The sequence below is a fragment of the Oncorhynchus masou genome, chromosome 12, assembly GCF_036934945.1.
Source record: "Oncorhynchus masou masou isolate Uvic2021 chromosome 12, UVic_Omas_1.1, whole genome shotgun sequence".
Taxonomy (NCBI): domain Eukaryota; kingdom Metazoa; phylum Chordata; class Actinopteri; order Salmoniformes; family Salmonidae; genus Oncorhynchus; species Oncorhynchus masou.
The window spans coordinates 65,248,591-65,275,210 of record NC_088223.1 but is presented as its reverse complement, the minus strand read 5'-3'; the positions used below and the strand labels follow the sequence as shown (position 1 = coordinate 65,275,210).

At 43.2% G+C, this 26,620-nt stretch overlaps 1 protein-coding gene across 1 annotated transcript in view; it reads left to right on the top strand.

The window, feature by feature from the left end:
* Positions 1 to 26,620, top strand: part of LOC135550674 (UV radiation resistance-associated gene protein-like) — a 136,103-nt gene that overhangs the window by 97,713 nt on the left and 11,770 nt on the right. Inside the window, exon 14 of the mRNA XM_064981695.1 lies at positions 19,527 to 19,618. Coding sequence (XP_064837767.1) covers positions 19,527 to 19,618 — 92 coding nt within the window. The remainder of the gene's footprint in view (positions 1 to 19,526; positions 19,619 to 26,620) is intronic.

Sequence of the window (26,620 nt, the reverse complement as noted above, 5' to 3'; positions counted from 1 at the left end):
GGTTTATTCTTTACTCTCTATTACCCTCAATCCAGTAATCCACTACTCTCTTTTCAAATCTCTCTCTTCGCCCCAATGTCTCTCTCCATCCTTCCTATTGTCTCTGTGTCAAGCGGCATTTGTTCATTTGTAAGTCAAGGTGTGGGTAAATCTGGTTTTCACTTGAAAGCGTTGTAGATGGAGCCCGTCATTTCAGTTAGGGTTAGGGTTAACCCTAACCCTAACCCTAACTTCCAGCTTGTCCCGAGTACTCAACATTCTCTGTGATGATCTGCTTCTCCAAGGCCTGCCACTGGGAACAGTGAGCTGGCATACCTGCCTGCTTGTTTCTCTATCTACCACTGCATGTGTGTGTCCCAGTGTTTAACATCAATGGAGGTATTTACTGTGCTTGGCCACCAAAATAAGTTCTCTGATTTCTACTATTGCATTAGGCATAATTGCTGAGTTGGTCCATTTTGCCCATGAAAACATTGAAATGATATTCCCTTTTATACTGTACCTTGCTCTTCTTTTTTGAATTGATGATGTAAAAACCTCTGGTGTTATTGATTCTGAGGCATAATGTGGACATTGTCTGTTTCACTGCCTGCCTGGCTGGCCCTTGAGAAGCTCACCACAATCTAAGGCTTTATGATACTGGAGCTCAGGAGTGGCTTATCTTAGAGACAGGTTATGGCTAGAAGGTCTGCTAATACTTTATGTTCACAACCCTATCCTTTTGGTTCCTTCCCATTCTTACACACATGAATGTGCACACATAGACACACACACACTTTAGCACTCACTTATATAGCAGTTAGACGTACACACACTTGTAGTCAGATATGTGAGAGAAAGACCACTTGTTTCTGAAGCGATTACCCTTTTCCCCTCTGATCCAAATTCCTCCACGGAGGACTGCCCTCCTCTGTAGTTAGTGTTTTGATCCTATTTGCTTTAATCCTATTTTATTATGTCAGTATACAGTACCAGTTAGAAAATGTGGACACCCCTACTCATTCCAGGGCTTTTCTTTATTTTTACTATTTTCTACATTGTAGAATAATAGTGAAGACATCAAAACTATCAAATAACACATATGGAATTATATAGTAACCAAAAAAAGTGTTAAACAAAATATATTTTATATTTGAGATTATTTAAAGTAGCCAACCTTTGCCTCTGACAGCTTTGCACACTTGGCATTCTCTCAACCAGCTTCATGAGTAATGCTTTTCAAACAGTCTTGAAGGAGTTCCCACATATGCTGAGCACTTGTTGGCTGCTTTTCCTTCACTCTGCAGTCCAACTCATCCCAAAACCATCTCAATTGGGCTGAGGTCAGGTGTTTGTGGAGGCCAGGTCATCTAATGCAGCAACCCCATCACTCTCCTTCTTGGTAAAATAGTCCTTACAGAGCCTGGAGGTGTGTTTTGGGTCCTGTTGAAAAACAAATGATAATCCCACTAAGTGCAAACCAGATGGGATGGCGTATCGCTGCAGAATGCTGTGGTAGCCATGCTGGTTAAGTGTGCCTTGGAATTCACCAACAAAGCACCATCACACCTCTTCCTCCATGCTTCATGGTGGGAACCACACTTGCAGAGATAATCCGTTCACCTACTCTGCGTCTCACAAAGACAAGGCGGTTGGAACCAAAAATCTCATGTGCATTCATCAGACCAGAGGACAGATTACCACCAGTCCAATGTCCATTGCTCGTGTTTCTTGGCCCAAGCAAGTCTCTTCTTCATATTAGTGTCCTTCAGTAGTGGTTTCTTTGCAGAAATTTGACCATGAAGGCCTGATTCACGCAGTCTCCTCTGAACAGTTGATTTTGAGATGTGTCTGTTACTTGAACTCTGTGAAGCATTTATATGGGCTGCAATCTGAGGTGCAGTTAACTCTAATGAACTTATCCTCTGCAGCAGAGGTAACTCTGGGTCTTCCTTTCCTGTGGTGGTCCTCATGATAGCCAGTTTCATCGTGTCACTTGATGGTTTTTCGAATGCACTTGAAGAAACTTTCAAAGTTATTGAAATTAAAGTAACGATGGACTGTCGTTTCTATGCGCTTATTTGAGCTATTCTATCCATAATATGGACTTGGTCTTTTGCCAAATAGGGCTATCTTCTGTATAACACCCCTGCCTTATCACAACAACTGAATGGCTCAATTGCATTAAGAAGGAAAGAAATTGAACAAATTAACTTTTAACAAGGCACACCTGTTAATTGAAATGCATTCGAGGTGACTACCTCATGAAGCTTGTTGAGAGAATGCCAAGAGTGTGCAAAGCTGTCATCAAGGCAAAGCTTTTCTGGTTATGACATGATTCCATGCGTGTTATTGCATAGTGTTGATGTCTTCACTATTATTCTACAGTGTAGAAAATAGTAAGATTAAAGAAAAACCTTTGAATGAGTAGGTGTGTCCAAATCCCAGAGTCTGCAAAGTGGAAAAATCTGCCGTTCTACCCTTGAGCAAGTGAGTTAACCCCTAACAACTGCTCCCTGGGTGCTGATGACGCAGACCTCGATTAAGGCCAACCCCCACACCTTGGTTGGGTTGCATGCAACTGACTTGGTATCCCTTTTCCCCTTCCTTTCCCCATATGTCTGCTGCAGAGGGACAAAAGAGAGCCATGAGAAAACAAGTTTTATACAATTATGGAAATAAAGGTGCAGAATTGTTTTCCCCTATTTAAAAAGATGGACAAGAAGCTATACTGGCGTTTGGTGCAGATACAGCCAGCTAGCGCAAAAATAATATTGCGATGTCAAATCAATACGATAATAATATCCCGATATGATATCAATTAATGTCAATAATATCCCAATATGTAACTGTATCGACCCAACCCCCCCCCCATCACTATAAATTCAGCTTTTTGGGAAATAGCTCTTAGCTCTCACCCACCAAAACAGAGCAGCAAAATATCCCAGGTTCATCGTTACCATGTGAGATTTTGAAGAAATGTGGTCAGTGTAACGACTCAGGCTTTGACTGTGACCTGTAGTAAGGACTAATACAAAATAACCTGGTCGTAAAGCCCTCCCATAAAAAGAGAAAATGTACCCTTTCAGAGAGAGGGAGTTAGTGGATGAGTTAGAGGAGCTGTGGTTGGCCAGCAGGGCCAGGATGGGCACCTGACCACTGACCGATTTTTGTATATTCCCCAAGCTACACAGTGCACTGTTTTTAGTGGCCTTGTGGAAACATGCATGCTTAAAAAATAAAGATGAAATATAGGTTCCTATTAAAATACCGCAACACTTTCTCCCAAATAAAACAATTTATGTGACCGACCAGACTTTGGCTAAAATGTAATTAATGTTTTAATGGTTATATTTGGCAGTGCCTTATGAAAGGCGTACGCCACAACTGAGGCAAAGTTTGTTTTGTTTCTTGAGGAACAATTTCCTCCATTAATACATATTTCCATGCTAAGCAGGAGACTTTAGACTCGTGCCGGCTCAAGCCAAAATTACCCACCCTTTCACTCCATTCACCAGCCATAGTGAGTGCGTTCCAAACCCTACCCCTGCTAGGTTCCATTTACCATGTTGCCTTCAAAGGTTTGAAGCTTCCCTCAAGGATGGAACCAGAATCATTTGAAAGGGGAATGTACTGTGACTGTGAGGTCAGCCTCGTCAAACTGTTTAGGGAGATCCGGACAGAGTCACCATGAGAACTAACTGCCATAGAATTAACACAGAGGATAAATGATGGTCCTGCTAGTTTTCCTGCATTACTAACAGGACGTTTTGACCCCTGTGTGTACAGTAAAAGAGGCAGTGTGGGTGTTGGGTTTCTCTGCTCTACTGTAACCTGGATCTAGTGTTACAGTGGATGAGAGTTCACCACTCCTCCTTAGGATAAGACCAGACAGACCCCAACCCCATGGACAGACATGGTGGCTCTTTCAATAGGTGTCATTATAGAACATGTTGTTACTGTATAATAACCATATGTTATTGCCACTGGTCTGTTTATTTGTCATCCCAAACACACAAACAGCCCCTATAGGTTGTTTGTGAGGCTCTATATGGCTGTGTATGGATAGAGATGAGGTCTAGCCCCCATCCTACCCTTCAGTGGTTGGGGTCAATGGGGAATAACTGGGCTCTTGTCACCGGTGGTTTCCTAACCGAATTTCCCATTAATCTCACACAGCCTTTCCCATTAATCTCACACAGCCTTTCCCATTAATCTCACACAGCCTTTCCCATTAATCTCACACAGCCTTTCCCATTAATCTCACACAGCCTTTCCCATTAATCTCACACAGCCTTTCCCATTCATTTCACACAGCCTTTCCCATTAATCTCACACAGCCTTTCCCATTAATCTCACACAGCCTTTCCTATTAATCTCACACAGCCTTTCCCATTTAATCTCACACAGCCTTTCCCATTCAGTTTACACAGCCTTTCCCATAATTATGTGACTCTGTTGACTGGATTTGGCGGCATTATAATTCTCAATAATGTGTAACAGTAAGGGGCGTGCCGGGCTGGTTTGAATTAGAGGGATGGTACTGCAGTGAACACATGACACCTAGTTTGGATTAGAGAGGTGGCACTGTAGTGGACACATCACACCTGGTTTGGATTAGAGAGATGGCACTGCAGTGAACACATCACACCTGGTTTGAATTAGAGAGATGGCACTGCAGTGAACACATCACACCTGGTTTGAATTAGAGAGATGGCACTGCAGTGAACACATCACACCTGGTTTGAATTAGAGAGATGGCACTGCAGTGAACACATCACACCTGGGATGAATTACCACAGGGAGAGAAGGAAGAGTGGAGGAAAAGGAGACTGAGAGAAGGAGGAGGACAGATGGTGTACATTTAGGATGGGAAAGAAACTAGTGAGATGTACCCTATGGAATATTAAGTGCACTGTGTTTGTAAGAAAAATAGGTACAGGATATATCATATTTTGCTTGGTCCAGGAGCTGTTTCAAGATATGCATAAAAGCTGCCTATGGCCAATATTTCTTTTAGGTTTGGCTAATTTCATGAATTTCTTACTGTGATAAGGTCACTGCCAACACCAATAATTACATTTGAATGCTCATAATCTTTCATCTTGGCTCTCAGAACCAAATCTTGCCCTATGCAACAGTCTGCCACGAGGGACTAGATAATCTTTTGCATATATACCAAGCTAATCTAATAGAGGTGTAGAAGTGTCCATACAGTGGATGGGCCTAGTGGAGTATAAACCCTGGGAAACATTGAATCTGGAATCTGACTCATCCCTAACTGCTACTGAAGACTGCAGGAATTCTGGTAAATGTGGGGAGATATCTCATAAACAGAAACACTTGTGTTGTTTATGTACTGTAAAACTTCAGTCCTCATTTTGGTGCAGGACGTTCCATGATAATGGTAATGGCAGTTTCAATAGGGCCTCTTGTCAGATTTAACAGAGCTCTTACACTGAGTGTACAACATATTAGAAACACCTTCCTATTATTGAGTTGCCCTCCCTATATACTGGACGGCTCTATGTATGAGTCGGGTGCCTACAGTATGTATAGTTTCTGCTGTAATAACCCATAGTTCTTTTGCAGGTTGACATGTATTGTCATGAGTCTTGTCCTGAAGGCAGAACTGAGCGATTTCCCCTTAGGCCAAATGTAAAGTAAAAATGTACTATATTGTAAAAGTTCTTAAAAACACATGTGCTTTTTGTTCTTAATATAAGGTTAGTGTTAGCCATTAGGTTTAAAATCTGATGTCATTACTTTGTGGCTGTGCCAGCTAGTGACGACTCTGCAAAGCTGTTTCCAGAACAAGATTCATGACGAAAAATGCTAACCGTTTTTGGTTATTCAGTTTCACATAAGCAGTCCATTCTCGTAGCTGTGTTCCAAGCAGGCTGGTCTGCGCTCACGGGTCATTAAGATATGCTATGGCTGCGTCAGCTAGAATCTAGAGGAAACAGGCTTGTGATAGCAGTGGACACAGGCCTGCTTATCACCACAACATGTGGACCTGATGTTGTGGAGGAGGAGAAGTTATGAAGCATAAAGAGAGAGGAAGGCACTGGTCCATAAGGATGAATTGCTTACTCATTCAAGGCTTGTTTGTTGTCATCATTTGTGTGGCAGATGGAATTATGTTGCTCTTTTTTTTGTTACTATGGTCTCAGATCAAGGAAAGTTGTTTTTGCGTTTTCACTACATTATCTAGCTACTGTTATATGATACATATTTATATGAGTGACCCAACCAAACCCAGTAATGGTTAACACACATGCCACAGTTTTATAAAGAAAAAGCACTTGAAGTATTGTTGATGACAGCCTTCTCCCATAGCCATAGTGCTGTTCCCGTAACAGCCAGGGACTCTCATTAGAGACCGTATGGAGATATACGGACCACCACTACATATTATCCTGACCTCTACTGGAGGCCCTGTTATTGACCTGGGAGGCCACACCTGCTAGGGCCCCTCTAAAGTGGGTTAAAGTCGAGCCAACAGAGGGCCCCTGATTGCTGTCCTTAGGGAGTTGAAAAAAACTAAGCCTAGTCTCCCTCATGTATTATGAGAAACACTAATACTATTTTAATGTTTACCATAGGGGACAGAACCCCAGATTTTACCAGCAGGATTAGTACTTAGTACTATTCTGATTGGAATTCATGAGTAGGCCTAATTGTCGATGGTGGAGTCAACTGAGGGTAATGAGAGTAGCAACACGCATGCCCCACCCACCTGAGGATCTGTCTTTCTCAGCCATCTATTTCCTGTGTTTGAGGGGTGCAAAATCCACTTGACACTTAAATCTTTTATTTAACACACCATCTCAACACTTACATCACAAGAAAGAGAAGAAAGATAACTTTATTTTGATGGGTGTACATTTTTTGTGGAATTGAAAGAAGTAAATCATTTAATATAATTGAAATGTTTACAAATTAGAGGCGCCGAAACTAAAGCAAGTTCCAAAAATGAACGCTCAGATTTTATTGATATTATCTCTGATTTTGCAAACAATGTAAAGTATTTTTAGATCAATTTAATCTAGAGCCAAGCATGTACAGTTGAAGTCGGAAGTTTACATACACTTAGGTTGGAGTCATTAAAACTTGTTTTTCAACCACTCCACGAATTTCTTGTTAAACTATTGTTTTGGCAAGTCGGATAGGACATCTACTTTGTGCATGACACAAGTACTTTTTCCAACAATTGTTTACAGACAGATTATTTCACTTATAATTCACTGTATCACAATTCCAGTGGGTCAGAAGTTTACATACACTAAGTTGACTGTGCAAATCAAGCCTAGAACAACAGCAAAGAACCTTGTGAAGATGCTGGAGGAAACCAGTACAAAAGTATCTACAGTGCCTTGCGAAAGTATGGGAAAATCGGAAAGGGAAAAAATGTCAGTCTCTCGATGTGCAAAACTGCTAGAGACATACCCCAAGCGACTTACAGCTGTAATCGCAGCAAAAGGTGGCGCTACAAAGTATTAATTTAAGGGGGCTGAATAATTTTGCACGCCCAATTTTTCAGTTTTTGATTTGTTAAAAAAAGTTTGAAATATCCGATAAATGTCGTTCCACTTCATGATTGTGTCCCACTTGTTGTTGATTCTTCACAAAATAAATACAGTTTTATATCTTTATGTTTGAAGCCTGAAATGTGGCAAAAGGTCGCAAAGTTCAAGGGGGCCGAATACTTTCGCAAGGCACTGTATATACACAGTAAAACGAGTCCTATATCGACATAACCTGAAAGGCCACTCAGCAAGGAAGAAGCCACTGCTCCAAAACTGCCATAAAAAAGCCAGACTACGGTTTGCAACTGCACATGGGGACACATGGGGACAAAGATTGTACTTGCAAGCCGAAGAACACCATCCCAACCGTGAAGCACGGGGTGGCAGCATCATGTTCTGGGCGTGCTTTGCTGCAGGAGGGACTGGTGCACTTCACAAAATAGACGACATCTTGAGTAAGGAAAATTATGTGGATTTATTGAAGCAACATCTCAAGACATCAGTCAGGAAGTTAAAGCTTGATCGCAAATGGGTCTTCCAAATGGACAATGACCCCAAGCATACTTCCAAAATCCTGGCAAAATGGCTTAAGGACAAAAAGTCAAGGTATTGGAGTGGCCATCACAAGCCCTGACCTCAATCCCATAGAAGATTTGTGGGCAGAACTGAAAAAGCGTGTGCGAGCAAGAAGGCCTACAAACCTGACCCAGTTACACCAGCTCTGTCAGGAGGAATGGGCCAAAATTCACCCAACTTATTATGTGAAGCTTGTGGAAGGCTACCCGAAATGTTTCACCCAAGTTCACCCAACCGTTTAAAGTCAATGCTACCAAATACTAATTGAGCGTATGTAAACTTCTGACCCACTGGGAATGTGATGAAAGAAATTAAACCTGAAATAATAATTCTCTATAATATTATTCTGACATTTCACATTCTTAAAATAAAGTGGTGATCCTAACTGACCTAATACAGAGAATGTTTACTAGGATTAAATAACAGGAATTGTGAAAAACTGAGTTTAAATGTATTTGGCTAAGGTGTATGTTAACTTCCGACTTCAACTGTAGATTTTTAATCGGAAGGTGTCCTCCAATTGACACACATGTTGAATTATGCAAGAGAATATGACAACAGTAATTCATGGGGCAGTCTAGACAGCACAGGTAGGGTAGACAGTAGAGGTCGACCGATTATGATTTTTCAACGCCGATACCGATTATTGGAGGACCCCCCCCCCCCCCCAAAAAAAAAAAGCCGATACCGATTAATCTGCAGATTTTATTTGTAATAATGACAATTACAACAATACTGAATGAACACTTATTTTAACTTAATATAATACATCAATAAAATCAATTTAGCCTCAAGTAAATAATGAAACATGTGCAATTTGGTTTAAATAATGAAAAAACAAAGTGTTGAAGAAGAAAGTAAAAGTGCAATATGTGCTATGTAAGAAAGCTAACGTTTCAGTTCCTTGCTCAGAACATGAGAACATATGAAAGCTGGTGGTTCCTTTTAACATTAGTCTTCAATTTTCCCAGGTAAGAAGTTTTAGGTTGTAGTTATTATAGGATTATTTCCCTCTATACCATTTGTATTTCATTAACCGTTGAATATTGGATGTTCTTATAGGCACTTTAGTATTGCCAGTGTAACAGTATAGCTTCCGTCCCTCTCCTCGCTCCTCCCTGGGTTCGAACCATCAACACAACAACATCAGCCACCATCGAAGCAACGTTACCCATGCAGAGCAAGGGGAACAACTACTAGAAGGCTCAGAGTGAGGGACGTTTGAAACCTTATTAGCGTGCGCTAAGCTAGCCATTTCCCTTCGGTTACACCAGCCTCATCTCGGGAGTTGATAGGCTTGAAGTCATGAGGCACAATGAAGAGCTGCTGGCAAAATGCACAAAAGTGCTGTTTTAATGAATGTTTACGCGCCTGCTTCCGCCTACCACCGCTCACTCAGACACTTAGATACTTGTATGCTCAGTCAGATTAAATGCAATGCAACCATGTTGTTAACTAGTGATTATGATTGATTGTTTTTTATAAGATAAGTTTAATGCTAGCTAGCAACTTACCTTGGCTTACTGCATTCGCCTAACAGTCTCCTTGTGGAGGGCAACTAGAGAGAGGCAGGTCGTTATTGCTATTATTACTATTTAACTATAAGGTTGCAAGATTGAATCCCCCGAGCTGACAAGGTACAAGGCAGTTAACCCTCCGTTCCTAGGCCTTCATAAAAAATAAGAATGTGTTCTTAACTTACTTGCCTAGTTAAATAAAGGTTTAAAAAAATACAATTAAAATTAAATCGGCGCCCAAAAATACCGATTTCCGATTGTTATGAAAACTTGAAATCGGCCCTAATTAATGGGCCATTCCGATTAATCGGTCGACCTCTTGTAGACAGAGCAGGTGTTTGGTCGTTGCAGCCCTGTTCCACCCATTTATGTTCATTCATTAATATTCTGTATGCAGATAAACCTGCTGTATTTATGTAAATCATTTTCTTTATTTTAACAGAATCTTTTTTTTAAATACAGCCTACAATAAGAAAATGTATGAGTACATACATTTTTTTTGACTAAATACATGCCTGAATTCACACACAAATCCCTGTACTCCATTCATAATTTGTCCGTGCAAGTAAACATTTTGTGCTATAATTCTGTCTATCTGATGGATTATAAAAATACATTTAAAAAAGTTGAGTATCTTCATCCATTGTCCAGCTGTTGCATTTATTAGAATCGTTTTTATAACCTTTCAACAATTTCCGTTGCTAATGAGATGGTTGAGTCTCTATAACCTTGTGACGTGAAAATAACCCTCCTGATGAACCACATTACAGGTTTCCTGTAGTGAGTCTGCTCCCCATCCCTGGTGGACGTCTCGGCACACCACTTGTCAGGTGATTCTAATAACCGCATGAACTGTTGTGACTGCTGTGCGGACGAACGGCGTGTCAAATGATCTCATGGTGAAAAGGGGCACTCCATTATGAAGGCCGGCCCGACGGCTCTGGTAAGTAAGGAAGGTCGCCAGCAATTAACCTCAGAACTGGAAGAGGCCCCCGTCAAGGCATTCTCAGATTTGAGGACGATTGGCTGTGACAAAATGACCGTAAACAGTAAGACATGGCATACGCCGGGATGTTTACATGGCTGCGGCAGAGCCTGAGTTGAAAACAAACAGCGCCTCACAAAGTGATGGGTAGCATGTAAACCAGCGGGTTGGGATGCTTTATTCAGCTGAAGTGCATTTTGTTGGGCCCGGTTGGATTGAAGTAGCTGAGCTGTACACAGACACGACATTCCTCTGGCTCTTAGGCCCTACTGTGGTGGATGGGACTGGGAGGTGTCTTTGACTCTTCTTGTCGTGGTTAGAGGTCCATTCACACATCCTGCAACACATCATGCCCAGCCCACAGGCGGTATCAAAACACTAAGACAGTTTCCTGTGTTGTACCAGTGCTCTATACAGGAGTCTGTGAAGTGGCTAAATGCAGGTGTCTGAATGACAGGGAGGGGACAGACTCAAAGGTCTGTGTGAGGAGCTGTGCTGGATCTGTTTGTCAGGCCCCCAGCTAGCATCACGTCATGCGAAATAACCCTCCCCCTATGGGTGCGGCCAGCCGAAAATGTGAAATGACAGGCTGACCTAAAGTCAGAATTTTGGACACACCTACTCATTCTAGGGTTTTTCTTTATTTTTTCTATTTTATATATTGTAGAATGATAGTGAAGACATCAAAACTATGAAATGTAGTAACCAAAAAAGTGTTAAACAAATCAAAATATAGTTGAGATTCTTCAAAGTAGCCATCCTTTGCCTTGATGACAGATTTGCACACTCTTGGCATTCTCTCAACCAGCTTCATGAGGAATGCTTTTCCAACTGTTTTGAAAGAGTTTCCAAATATGCACTTGTTGGCTGCTTTTCCTTCACTCTGCTGTTCAACTCATCCCAAATAATCTCAGTTAGGTCACTTGGAATCTCACTTGGAATGCATTTAAATTAACAGGTGTGCCTTGTTAATTTGTGGAATTTCTTTCATTCTTAATGCGTTTGAGCCAATCAGTTGTGTTGTGACAAGATAGGGGTGGTATACAGAATATAGCCCTATTTGGTAAAATACCAAGTCCATATTATGGCAAGAACAGCTCAAATAAGCAAAGTGAAACAACAGTCCATCATTACTTTAAGACATGAAGGTCAGTCAGCGTTATGATGACAGGGAGGGGACAGACAGAGAACCATGATGAAACTGGTTCTCATGAGGACCGCCACAGGAAAGGACGACCTAGAGTTTCGACCTGCTGCTGAGGATAAGTTTGTTCGAGTTACCAGCCTCAGAAATGGCAGCCCAAGTAAATGCTTCAGTGTTCAAAAAACTAGACACATCTCAACATCAACTGTTCAGAGGAGACTGTGTGAATCAGGCCTTCATGGTTGAATTGCTGCAAAGAAACCACTACTAAAGGACACCAATAATAAGAAGCGACTTGCTTGGGAGAAGAACCAAGAGCAATGGACATTTGACCGGTGGAAATCTGTCCTTTGGCGTGATGAGTCCAAATTTGAGATTTTTGGTTCCAACCGATGTGCCTTTGTGAGACGCAGAGTAGGTGAACAGATGATTTCCGCATGTGTGGTTCCCACCGTGAAGCATGAAGGAGGATGTGTGGGGGTGCTTTACTGGTGGCACTGTCAGTGATTTATTTAGAATTCAAGGCACACTTAACCAGCTTGGCTACCACAGCATTCTGCAGCGATTTGCCTTCCCATCTGGTTTGCGCTTAGTGGGACTATCATTTGTTTTTCAACAGGACAATGATCCAAAACACACCTCCAGGCTGTGTAAGGACTATTTGATCAAGGAGAGTGATGGAGTGCTGCATCAGATGACCTGGCATCCACAATCACCCAACCTCAACCTAACTGAGATTATTTGGGATGAGTTGAACAGCAGAGTGAAGGAAAAGCAGCCAACAAGTGCATATTTGGAAACTCTTTCAAAACAGTTGGAAAAGCATTCCTCATGAAGCTGGTTGAGAGAATGCCAAGAGTGTGCAAAGCTGTCATCGAGACAAAGGGTGCCTACTTTGAAGAATCTCAAATTTTAAAATCTATTTTGATTTAACACTTTTTTTGGTTACTACATGAGTCCATATGTATGTTTGATGTCTTCACTATTATTCTACAATGTAGAAAATAGTACAAATAAAGAAAAACTCTTGAATGAGTAGGTGTGTCCAAACTTTTGACTTAGAAATGTGCTAATTAGTTGTTGAGCTGGAAATGTTCATGTTTACGATAATATTTATTTACATTTTTATTCAGTCAACCCTCTCATTTAATCCAAAATGAAACACGCCATGTGATTTGAGTATCATAGGACAACAAAATCAGAGTTTATTTCTCGCCTTGTCAGTTTCCTAAACAAATGGTCTATTTAACAAGCCAGACCCACTATCCCTCCCTCCCTCTAGGCAGTTTGTTTCTCTCTGTGTTCAAGCCTGTGTTGTTGCTTTTAATTGAAAGCGACATCCCGCTTCATGTCAGGCAAAGCTGTCTCACATTTCTCTCTTTCACACTCACAGCTTCCCTGTTATGTTTTCCCAACTCTCTTTATGTGGCCAGAACATTGAATGTTTTTCTATTTGTCCCTCAGTTGAGGGTGAAAAGAAGGAGGGGGGGAAAGGGCAGTTGTTTGCTTTGACAGCAGTGAAGGGCCAGGATGTAATCCTTCCCCCTCCAAGTCCAGAGCCAAGAGCCGTCCACGCACACACACACAGGCACACACATATGATTTGGTGCTCTGAGGAATAACTTCATGTAAATGAACAGCAGGGAAACCAGTCCATGGCAAGCATGCGCCTCCTCAACAGACAGCCTGAGTCCTACACACCTCAGTCCAGGCTCCAGAGACAGCAAAGCACATTGCAACTAGCCTACCACACATGGTCTTAAGGACGTGGCACAGATGACATTTATATGGTTTAGGTAGACGCCATGACACGGAGGCAGGCCATATCAGGGATGGTGCCAACCAGACACTTGTTGGTCAAGTGTTGTGTGTAGTGCCCATTGGCAGAGAGTTGGCACAGACCTGTGTGAGCATGATGGAACTTGTAGAGAGAAGTGCTGCTGGAATGGCTTCTCCCTATCTTGTATCTTTCCTGGAGGCTTCAGCAGTAAGACACATACTTTTGTCCAGGTTCCAGGAGAGTCATCTCTCAGTCCTCTGAGCATTCACACACTCAGGATCCTCTCCTCTGTATCCCCCTAACAATTACCCCAACAATAGTGTGCGCGGGACAATCCAGTGACGTCATCCCTCACTCTGTCTTTGCCCCTATCCCATTTCTGTGCTGCACACTTGGCAGGGTTTCAAACACAGCCTGGGGGTAAATGATAGCAGTCTCACGTACATGCATTCATGCTCACACACACAATAGCATGTCAGAAAGCTCACATCACGCGCACCTCTGAGCCGAGTACCATTCAGTCACTAACAAAGAGTGAGGATTAAAAATGTGTTTTGCTGAGCCTTGAAGCTTGGCCATGAGTTTGTTGTCCTTGACTCAGTAATATGGCTGATCAAAATAAGTTTACCTATGCTCGAAACATAACATTTACTCTATGCTTATATCTCATCAGTATCTTCAGTGTAAGCTGTTGTTTTATTTCATTTTCCTCTTCGGGGGGAGAGAGAACATTCAAGGCCCCCTGCCAAACGTAGCTGGATTCTTTCTGGGTTTTAAAACAGGAAATATTGATCTTGGCCGACTATTTCAAAACCGATTCCTTTTGGTCTGCCTTGTGGACAGCGCTACACCGTCATTTGGTCAGACCCAAAGTTTTACTTAAAACCATGAATGGATCCCAGTGTTGTTGTAGTATCACCAACAGGGGTTTGGAGCTACACACTGTACGCCCCTCTCCCTGCCTTGTTCAATCTGTGCTGCTCTTGGTCAAACACAAAACCTACCACAGAGATTGGGAGGTCTGTGCAGATACCATAGATAACGCTGGTTCCATGGGTCCCCCAGAGGGGAGAGAGGGGTATACCGAGCCAAAGATACACATGGGCATGAGCATTCGTGAATATGTACTGTATACGTGCTGACACACATGCATAAACACACTCTCTCACACACATGCATAGATACGCTCTCACATACACACACACACTCTCTCACACACACACACCCTGCTGTACTGTGTGCTCTGGCAGTGGCAGCAGGGACCCATGTGTTAATGCTTATGCCACTCCTCATGCCATTAGTCAAGCTTTACTAGAACCACCATACAGCATTACAGTCCTGACAGAATATTACAGCCCAGGCCACAAAAAACAGACTTCAATGAATGTGTTGACATGACTGCTGATCCCAGAAAACCATTATTTTCCTCTAACTATAAACACAAACTAGGAAATGTGACCTTTGGCCCCCGGGGCTCCAACATTTACTTCTCTGTAATTCCTCTGTTATCGTTGTACTTCTCCCCACCGTTATCATATATATATATATATATATATGCATATGTGTGTGTGTGTGTGTGTGTGTGTGTGTGTGTGTGTGTGTGTATATATATATGGTGTATGGTTGGTTTGCAGTGGTATGTAATGGGTGAGTGTTGGACTGGTGGGAGCAATACACTGGTACTGTGTCTGGCCTAATTAGAATCACATGTGCTTCATCAATCACTGTAGTGTAAGGCGTGGAGCGAGGGAGAGCGGGATGGATCCAGGTTATGGCGGTGTGTAGAGAAGAATGGGGGTCACAGTATAATGTAAAGAAAACATGTAGACTGACCGGTGTGAGTGTCTGTGACACAGGGCCTAGTGAGTTATATGACTGACATGGAGCATGTTGCTGCTCTGCTGTTGGGGAGAGATACAAGATTGTTTATTTAACCTGAGGACAGCAGGGGTGACTAGGACTACTCTCCTTCCCTGACTGCCTTGGTGTGGTGCTGTCTTGTGTCATATACTGTATATAGTGATGTCATTACACCTGCAAATTGAACAGCCTGTCCACTCTGACTTTGGCTCACGTCCCTGTGAGCGTTGATTTTATGACGGATGAATAGAGGACTGGCGAGAGGGAGGTTAGAGGACTGGCGAGAGGGAGGTTAGAGGACTGGCGAGAGGGAGGTTAGAGGACTGGCGAGAGGGAGGTTAGAGGACTGGCGAGAGGGAGGTTAGAGGACTGGCGAGAGGGAGGTTAGAGGACTGGGAGAGGGAGGTTAGAGGACTGGCGAGAGGGAGGTTAGAGGACTGGCGAGAGGGAGGTTAGAGGACTGGCGAGAGGGAGGTTAGAGGACTGGCGAGAGGGAGGTTAGAGGACTGACGAGAGGGAGGTTAGAGGACTGACGAGAGGGAGGTTAGAGGACTGACGAGAGGGAGGTTAGAGGACTGACGAGAGGGAGGTTAGAGGACTGGAGAGAGGGAGGTTAGAGGACTGACGAGAGGGAGGTTAGAGGACTGACGAGAGGGAGGTTAGAGGACTGACGAGAGGGAGGTTAGAGGACTGACGAGAGGGAGGTTAGAGGACTGGAGAGAGAGAGGGAGGTTAGAGGACTGGAGAGAGAGAGGGAGGTTAGAGGACTGGCGAGGGAGGTTAGAGGTTAGGAGGGACTGAGAGAGAGAGGGAGGTTAGAGGACTGGAGAGAGAGAGGGAGGTTAGAGGACTGGAGAGAGAGAGGGAGGTTAGAGGACTGGAGAGAGAGAGGGAGGTTAGAGGACTGGCGAGAGGGAGGTTAGAGGACTGGCGAGAGGGAGGTTAGAGGACTGGCGAGAGGGAGGTTAGAGGACTGGAGAGAGGGAGGTTAGAGGACTGGCGAGAGGGAGGTTAGAGGACTGACGAGAGGGAGGTTAGAGGACTGGACGAGAGGGAGGTTAGAGGACTAGAGGACGAGAGGGAGGTTAGAGGACTGGCGAGAGGGAGGTTAGAGGACTGGAGAGGGAGAGAGAGAGGGAGGTTAGAGGACTGGTTAGAGGAGAGAGAGGGAGGTTAGAGGACTGACGAGAGGGAGGTTAGAGGAGACGAGGGAGGTTAGAGGACTGACGAGAGTGAGGTTAGAGGACTGGAGAGAGGGAGGTTAGAGGACTGGCGAGAGAGAGAGGGAGGTTAGAGGACTGGCGAGAGAGAGAGGGAGGTTAGAGGACTGGAGAGAGAGAGAGGGAGGTTAGAGGACTGGAGAGAGAGAGAGAGAGAGGTTAGAGGACTGGAGAGAGAGGGAGGTTAGAGGACTGGAGAGAGAGGGAGGTTAGAGGACTAGAGAGAGAGGGAGGTTAGAGGACTGGAGAGAGAGGGAGGTTAGAGGACTGGAGAGAGAGAGGGAGGTTAGAGGACTGGAGAGAGAGAGGGAGGTTAGAGGACTGGAGAGAGAGAGGGAGGTTAGAGGACTGGAGAGAGAGAGGGAGGTTAGAGGACTGGAGAGAGGGAGGTTAGAGGACTAGAGAGAGAGAGAGAGAGAGTGAGGTTAGAGGACTGGAGAGAGGGAGGTTAGAGGGAGGTTAGAGGACTGGAGAGAGGGAGGGAGGTTAGAGGACTGGAGAGAGAGAGGGAGGTTAGAGGACTGGAGAGAGGGAGGTTAGAGGGAGGTTAGAGGACTGGAGAGAGGGAGGGAGGTTAGAGGACTGGAGAGAGGGAGGGAGGTTAGAGGACTGGAGGGAGGTTAGAGGACTGGAGAGAGGGAGGGAGGTTAGAGGACTGGAGAGAGGGAGGGAGGTTAGAGGACTGGAGAGAGGGAGGGAGGTTAGAGGACTGGAGAGAGGGAGGGAGGTTAGAGGACTGGAGAGAGGGAGGGAGGTTAGAGGACTGGAGAGAGAGAGAGACGGGGAGGTTAGAGGACTAGAGGGAGGGAGGTTTGAGGACTGGAGAGAGGGAGAGTTGCTCTCTGTGGTTTTACCCCATCTCTTCCAGATGTTCGTCATTCTGCCTTCTCACCGTCCACGTTTCATCTGCCGCTCCACACACCTTTCCACATTAGCACAGATGTCTGTTAGCATGGAAGGATGATAACCATTATGTAAATAATAGTCCAAAGTGAGAAGTTACAATGCTTCAGATATGCTTTAGTCTCCCTGTTGGGTTGTAATTCTCTGCCTTGTCCAGAGACATCAAAAACTAGAGAAACATGGGAATGGATGAATAAAAGCGATATGATTGGTTATGGTACAGTTCTATATGATATGCTTGGTTATGGTACGATTCAGTATGATATGGTTCAGTATGATATGCTTGGTTATGGTACGGTTCTATATGATATGCTTGGTTATGGTACGGTTCTATATGATATGCTTGGTTATGGTACGGTTCAGTATGATATGGTTCAGTATGATATGCTTGGTTATGGTACGGTTCAGTATGATATGGTTCAGTATGATATGCTTGGTTATGGTACGGTTCAGTATGATATGCTTGGTTATGGAGAGGGACGGTTCAGTATGATATGCTTGGTTATGGTAGGGAGGTTCAGTATGATATGGTTCAGTATGATATGCTTGGTTATGGAGACGGTTCAGTATGATATGCTTGGTTATGGTACGGTTCAGTATGATATGGTTCAGTATGATATGCTTGGTTATGAGGACTGGTTCAGTATGATATGGTTCAGTATGATATGCTTGGTTATGGAGGGAGGTTCAGTATGATATGCTGGGTTATGGAGGGAGGTTCAGTATGATATGCTTGGTTATGGTACGGTTCAGTATGATATGCTTGGTTATGGGAGGAGGTTCAGTATGATATGGTTCAGTATGATATGCTTGGTTAGAGAGTAGGGGGAGGTTCAGTATGATATGGTTCAGTATGATATGGTTTGGAGGACGGTTCAGTATGATATGCTTGGTTACCCCATCTCTTCCAGTATGATATCTTGGTTATGCCGGTTCAGTATGATATGCATTGGTTATAGCACAGATGTCTGTTATGATATGGTTCAGTATGATATGCATTGGTTAATAGTCCAAAGTGAGAAGTTCAATGTATGATATGCTTTAGTCTCCCTGTTGGGTTGTATGAATTCTTGCCTTGTCCAGAGACATATGATGGGAATGGTTCAGTATGATATGCTTGGTTATGGTACAGTTCTAGTATGATATGCTTGGTTATGGTACGGTTCAGTATGATATGGTTCAGTATGATATGCTTGGTTATAGTATGGTTCAGTATGATATGGTTCAGTATGATATGCTTGGTTATGGTACGGTTCAGTATGATATGGTTCAGTATGATATGCTTGGTTATGGTACGGTTCAGTATGATATGGTTCAGTATGATATGCTTGGTTATAGTATGGTTCAGTATGATATGGTTCAGTATGATATGCTTGGTTATGGTACGGTTCAGTATGATATGGTTCAGTATGATATGCTTGGTTATGGTACGGTTCAGTATGATATGGTTCAGTATGATATGCTTGGTTATGGTACGGTTCAGTATGATATGCTTGGTTATGGTACGGTTCAGTATGATATGGTTCAGTATGATATGCTTGGTTATGGTACGGTTCAGTATGATATGGTTCAGTATGATATGCTTGGTTATGGTACGGTTCAGTATGATATGCTTGGTTATGGTACGGTTCAGTATGATATGCTTGGTTATGGTTCAGTATGATATGCTTGGTTATGGTACGGTTCAGTATGATATGCTTGGTTATGGTACGGTTCAGTATGATATGGTTCAGTATGATATGCTTGGTTATGGTACGGTTCAGTATGATATGCTTGGTTATGGTACGGTTCAGTATGATATGGTTCAGTATGATATGCTTGGTTATAGTATGGTTCAGTATGATATGGTTCAGTATGATATGCTTGGTTATGGTACGGTTCAGTATGATATGGTTCAGTATGATATGCTTGGTTATAGTATGGTTCAGTATGATATGGTTCAGTATGATATGCTTGGTTATAGTATGGTTCAGTATGATATGGTAAAGAATGCTCTGTTCGCTGCTAAGGTATGCTTTGTTTTTCCTTCCCAGCTGAGATACCAGCATGGCCTGTCCACTCCAGACCTCCGTCAGACCCTGCCCAACCTCAAGAACTTCCTGGAGCATGGCCTTCTAGTCCGATGGTAAGCACTTGTATAAGTGCACTCTCATTCTCTCACTGTCTTACTAGGCCACCCCACATAGCACTCTTGCTCTCACTATCTCTTACTTTACATATTTTTTCACTTCAGATGGTTTCAGTTGAAAATATTGGTGAATACAGCAGTGTATGTTTCTTAGGGGTTCTTCAAAACCAGCCTAAGGAGTTCAGAGTTAAACTTCACATGCGTTTGAACTTACTGTGTTTGTGTGCAGCTATTTCATGGGGTCTGATGGACGTCAGACATTCATTCAGATCTGCCAAGCCTCAGGCCGCAGACATTGAATGATGCCACCATAGAACCTGAGAATCAGTCCATAGTAGAGACATTCTCAGACTACAGCCGCCAGTTCAACCATCACAGAACATTGACTTGAATGGGAATACCTGTTCTAGTAATTCTAATTCTATGACTCCAACCATCCAGCACACAGCCCTATAAAAGGGGAAATTATCTCCTTTGATCTGCTCTGCTCTCCCAGGGTCAGCAAAAGGGGAAAATGTGTTTTACAACCTTAATTGAATAACCTTTTGTTTTGAAAGGAAAGAGGCCATTTTAAAGCAAAGCAATTGAATCCTCCATATCCTCCTAATGGGAAGTGGAAGCCCTTAATAACCCTTTACACTCATGGGAATTGTCCTATATGGATAGGGCTAAATTGAACTGCTTGTAACAGAAGAAATATGAAAAGCAGATGCATAACCATGGTAGCAATTGAAAGGGAACAGTTTGGAGATTATGGGAAAGTTATTAATCCAAAGGTGAGGACAGAACAGTTCACCTGACACAAGACTGAATCCAAACATTACACTGTTGATTTAATGTGCATTTTACATTTACTGAACTTTTTGCTACATTTGTTGATAACAAAATCTGACAATACTCTGGATACTTTCATTAGCATGATAAGAATATTCCTGGGAAAATGTGGGTAGGTGAAACATAAGACAAACATTTCTTACAAGGTGAGAGGACAAACTGGTGTCTCCAAGTGGCCACACACCTCTACAAAGTGTTTTTTTATGCTCTCCTAGTTGTGCCGTTGAGGAGCTAGAGCAAGCAAACACAACCCTGCACCCTCGCCATCACACAATTGGGGTTTCTATTTTAACAAACCTAAGGCAATGGTAAATCTAAGGGCTCTATTTTAACAACCTAACCCAATGGTATATCTAAGGGCTCTATTTTAACAACCTAACACAATGGTAAATCTAAGGGCTCTATTTTAACAAACCTAACACAATGGTAAATCTAAGGGCTCTATTTTAACAAACCTAACACAATGGTAAATCTAAGGGCTCTATTTTAACAAACCTAACACAATGGTAAATCTAAGGGCTCTATTTTAACAACCTAACACAATGGTAAATCTAAGGGCTCTATTTTAACAACCTAACACAATGGTAAATCTAAGCGCAGGCGATAGCGCTATAGGTTCAGGCATGTGTCAGAAATATTTTAACTATTTTCACTATCACAATTATCAGTGCACTTGCTGGCGTTGGTGCGAAAGGGCTGGGTTTTGATGAAACAAATAGTTGTGGATATATCGAGGCTTGGCCCCTCACCGGTCAATCAGAATGTAGGCCTATCTTTGCTAAATACGTTAACTTGAATCCATTTGCAGTCCACGTTTGTTCTAAGTAAATTGCATGGCTTCAATAGCATTCATGCTTATATTGGGCCTAGGCCTACCAGAAATTCCAAATCAAATCAAATTGTATTGGGACACACACATATTTAGCAGATGTTATTGTGGGTGTAGTGAAATGCTTGTGTTTCTAGCTCCAACAGTGCAGTAGAATCTAACAATACACACATCTAAAAGTAAAAGAATGGAATTAAGAAATATATAAATATTAGATTGAGCAATGGCGGAGTGGCTTTGACTAAACTACAGTAGGATAGAATACAGTATAACATATGAGGTGAGTAAAGCAGTATGTAAACATTATTTAAACATTATTAAAGTCACTAGCATTCCATTATTAAAGTGGCCAGTGATTCAAAGTCTATGTATATAGGGCAGCAGCCTCTAAGGTACAGGATTACGTAACCAGGTGGAAGCCGGCCAGTGATGGGTATTTAACAGTCTGATGGCCTTGAGATGTTGTTTTTCAGTCTCTCTGCTCAGCTTTGATGTACTTGAAATTGCAAACTAACTTGCTTTAATAACAGCCGGAAATAGAGCCCTTACTTTTCGATCAATCAAAAGTATTTATAAAGCCCTTTTTACATCAGCAGATATCACAAAGTGCTATTTAGAAACTCAGCCAAAAACCCCAAACAGCAAGCAATGCAGATGTAGATGCATGGTGGCTAGGAAAAACTCCCTATAGAGGCATGAACCTATGAAGAATCCTAGAGAGGAACAAGGCTCTGAGGGGTGGCCAGTCTGTGCCGGGTGGAGATTATAACAGAACATGGTCAAGATGTTCAAACGTTCATAGATGACCAGCAGGGTCAAATAATAATAATAATCAAATCAAATTTATTTATATAGCCCTTCGTACATCAGCTGATATCTCAAAGTGCTGTACAGAAACTCAGCCTAAAACCCCAAACAGCAAGCAATGCAGGTGTAGAAGCACGGTGGCTAGGAAAAACTCCCTAGAAAGGCCAAAACCTAGGAAGAAACCTAGAGAGGAACCAGGCTATGTGGGGTGGCCAGTCCTCTTCTGGCTGTGCCAGGTGGAGATTATAACAGAACATGGCCAAGATGTTCAAATGTTCATAAATGACCAGCATGGTCCAATAATAATAAGGCAGAATAGTTGAAACTGGAGCAGCAGCACAGCCAGGTGGACTGGGGACAGCAAGGAGTCATCATGCCAGGTAGTCCTGAGGCATGGGCCTAGGGCTCAGGTCCTCCGAGAGAGAGAAAGAAAGAGAGAAAGAGAGAATTAGAGAGAGCACACTTAAATTCACACAGGACACCGAATAGGACAGGAGAAGTACTCCAGATATAACAAACTGACTCAAGCCCCCTTGACACAAACTACTGCAGCATAAATACTGGAGGCTGAGACAGGAGGGGTAAGGAGACACTGTGGCCCCATCCAACGACACCCCCGGACAGGGCCAAACAGGAAGGATATAACCCCACCCACTTTGCCAAAGCACAGCCCCCACACCACTAGAGGGATATCTTCAACCACCAACTTACCATCCTGAGACAAGGCTGAGTATAGCCCACAAAGATCTCCGCCACGGCACAACCCAAGTGGGGAGCTCCAACCCAGACAGGATGATCACATCAGTGACTCAACCCACTCAGGTGACGCACCCCTCCCAGGGACGGTATGAGAGAGCCCCAGTAAGCCAGTGACTCAGCCCCTGTAATAGGGTTAGAGGCAGAGAATCCCAGTGGAAAGAGGGGAACTGGCCAGGCAGAGACAGCAAGAGCGGTTCGTTGCTCCAGAGCCTTTCCGTTCACCTTCCCACTCCTGGGCCAGACTACACTCAATCATATGACTCACTGAAGAGATGAGTCTTCAGTAAAGACGTAAAGTTTGAGACCGAGTTTGCGTCTCTGACATGGGTAAGCAGACCGTTCCATAAAAATGGAGCTCTATAGGAGAAAGCCCTGCCTCCAGCTGTTTGTTTAGAAATTCTAGGGACAATTAGGACGCCTGCGTCTTGTGACCGTAGCGTACGTGTAGGTATGTACGGCAGGACCAAATCAGAGAGATAGGTAGGAGCAAGCCCATGTAATGCTTTGTAGGTTAGCAGTTAAACCTTGAAATCAGCCCTTGCTTTGACAGGAAGCCAGTGTAGAGAGGCTAGCACTGGAGTAATATGATCACATTTTTTGGTTCTAGCATGGTCAGGATTCTAGCAGCCGTATTTAGCACTAACTGAAGTTTATTTTGTGCTTTATCCAGGTAGACGGAAAGTAGAGCATTGCAGTAGTCTAACCTAGAAGTGACAAAAGCAAGGATTAATTTTTCTGTATCATTTTTAGACAGAAAGTTTCTGATTTTTGCAATGTTACGTAGATGGAAAAAAGCTGTCCCTGAAATGGTCTTGATATGTTCTTCAAAAGAGAGATCAGGGTCCAGAGTAACGCTGAGGTCCTTCACAGTTTTATTTGAAACAACTGTACAACCATTAAGATTAATTGTCAGATTCAACAGAAGATCTCTTTGTTTCTTGGGACCTTGAACAAGCATCTCTGTTTTGTCCGAGTTTAAAAGTAGAAAGTTTGCAGCCATCCACTTTCTTATGTGTGAAACACATGCTTCTAGCGAGGGCAATTTTCGGGTTTCACCATGTTTCATTGAAATGTACAGCTGTGTGTCATCCGCATAGCAGTGAAAGTTAACATTATGTTTTCGAATGACATCCCCAAGAGGTAAAATATATAGTGAAAACAATAGTGGTCCTAAAACAGAACCTTGAGGAACACCGAAATGTACCGTTGATTTGTCAGAGGACAAACCATTCACAGAGACAAACTGATATCTTTCCGACAGATAAGATCTAAACCAGGCCAGAACTTGTCCGTGGAGACCAATTTGGGTTTCCAATCTCTCCAAAAGAATGTGGTGATCGATGGTATCAAAAGCAGCACTAAGGTCTAGGAGCGCGAGGACAGATGCAAAGCCTCTGTCTGATGCCATTTAAAAGGTCATTTACCACCTTCACAAGTGCAGTCTCAGTGCTATGATGGGGTCTGAAACCAGACTGAAGCATTTCATATACATTGTTTGTCTTCAGGAAGGCAGTGAGTTGCTGCGCAACAGCCTTTTCTAACATTTTTTAGAGGAATGGAAGATTCGATATAGGCCGATTTTTAGTTTTTTATATTTTCTGGGTCAAGGTTTCGCTTTTTCAAGAGAGGCTTTATTACTGCCACTTTTAGTGAGTTTGGTACACATCCGGTGGATAGAGAGACGTTTATTATGTTCAACATAGGAGGGCCAAGCACAGGAAGCAGCTCTTTCAGTAGTTTAGTTGGAATAGGGTCCAGTATGCAGCTTGAAGGTTTAGAGGCCATGATTATTTTTGTGTCAAGAGATATAGTACTAAAACACTTGAGCGTCTCTCTTGATCCTAGGTCCTGGCAGAGTTGTGCAGACTCAGGACAACTGAGCTTTGAAGGAATACGCAGATTTAAAGAGGAGTCCGTAATTTGCTTTCTAATAATCATTATCTTTTCCTCAAAGAAGTTCCTGAATTTATCACTGCTGAGGTGAAAGCCATCCTCTCTTGGGGAATGCTGCTTTTTAGTTAGCTCTGCGACAGTATCAAAAAGGAATTTCGGATTGTTCTTATTTTCCTCAATTAAGTTAGAAAAATTGCAAACGTAATAAAATGGTGGTCCGATAGTCCAGGATTATGAGGAAAAACATTAAGATCCACAACATTTATTCCATGGGACAAAACTAGGTCCAGAGTATGACTGTGACAGTGAGTGGGTCCAGAGACATGTTGGACAAAACCCACTGAGTCGATGATGGTTCCGAAAGCCTTTTGGAGTGGGTCTGTGGACTTTTCCATGTGAATATTAAAGTCACCAAAGATTAGAAAATGATCTGCTATGACTACAAGATCTGATAGGAATTCAGGGAACTCAATGAGTAACGCTGTATATGGCCCAGGAGGCCTGTAAACAGTAGCTATAAAAAGTGATTGAGTAGGCTGCATAGATTTCATGACTTGAAGCTCAAAAGACGAAAACGTATTTTTTTTTTTTGTAAATTTAAATTTGCTATCGTAAATGTTAGCAACACCTCCACCTTTGCGGGATGCACGGGGGATATGGTCACTAGTGTAGCCAGGAGGTGAGGCCTCATTTAACACAGTAAATTCATCAGGCTTAAGCCATGTTTCAGTTAGGCCAATCACATCAAGATTATGATCAGTGATTAGTTCATTGACTATAATTGCCTTTGAAGTAAGGGATCTAACATTAAGTAGCCCTATTTTGAGATGTGAGGTATCATGATCTATTTCAATAATGACAGGAATGGAGGTCTTTATCCTAGTGAGATTGCTAAGGCGAACACCTCCTTGTTTCGTTTTGCCCAACCTAGGTTGAGGCACAGACACGGTCTCAATGGTGATAGCTGAGCTGACTACACTGACTGTGCTAGTGGCAGACTCCACTATGCTGGCAGGCTGGCTAGCTGCCTGGCCTGCACCCTATTCCATTGTGGAGCTAGAGGAGTTAGAGCCCTGTCTATGTTGGTAGATAAGATGAGAGCACCCCTCCAGCTAGGATGGAGTCCGTCACTCCTCAGCAGGTCAGGCTTGAAAACAGTTTTCAACCAGCGATTGAGTTGTGAGACTCTGCTGTAGAGCTCATCACTCCCCCTAACTGGGAGGGGGCCAGAGACTCTGCTGTAGAGCTCATCACTCCCCCTAACTGGGAGGGGGCAGAGACCATTACTCGATGCCGACACATCTTTCTAGCTGATTTACACGCAGAAGCTATGTTGCGCTTGGTGATCTCTGACTGTTTCATCCCAACATCGTTGGTGCCGACGTGGATAACAATATCTCTATACTCTCTACACTCGCCAGTTTTAGCTTTAGCCAGCACCATCTTCAGATTAGCCTTAACGTCGGTATCCCTGCCCCCTGGTAAACAGTGTATGATCGCTGGATGATTCGTTTTCAGTCTCATACTGCGGGTAATGGAGTCGCCAATGACTAGAGTTTTCAATTTGTCAGAGCTAATGGTGGGAAGCTTCGGCGTCTCAGACCCCGTAATGGGAGGAGTAGAGACGAGAAGGCTCGGCCTCTGACTCCGACTCGCTGCTTAATGGGGAAAACCGGTTGAAAGTTTCTGTCGGCTGAATGAGCGACACCGGTTGAGCATTCCTACAGCATTTCCTTCCAGAAACCGTGAGAAAGTTGTCCGGCTGCGGGGACCGTGCGAGGGGATTTATACTAACGTTACTATCTGTACTTACTGGTGGCACAGACACTGTTTCATCCTTTCCTACACTGAAATGACCCTTGCCTAACGATTGCTTC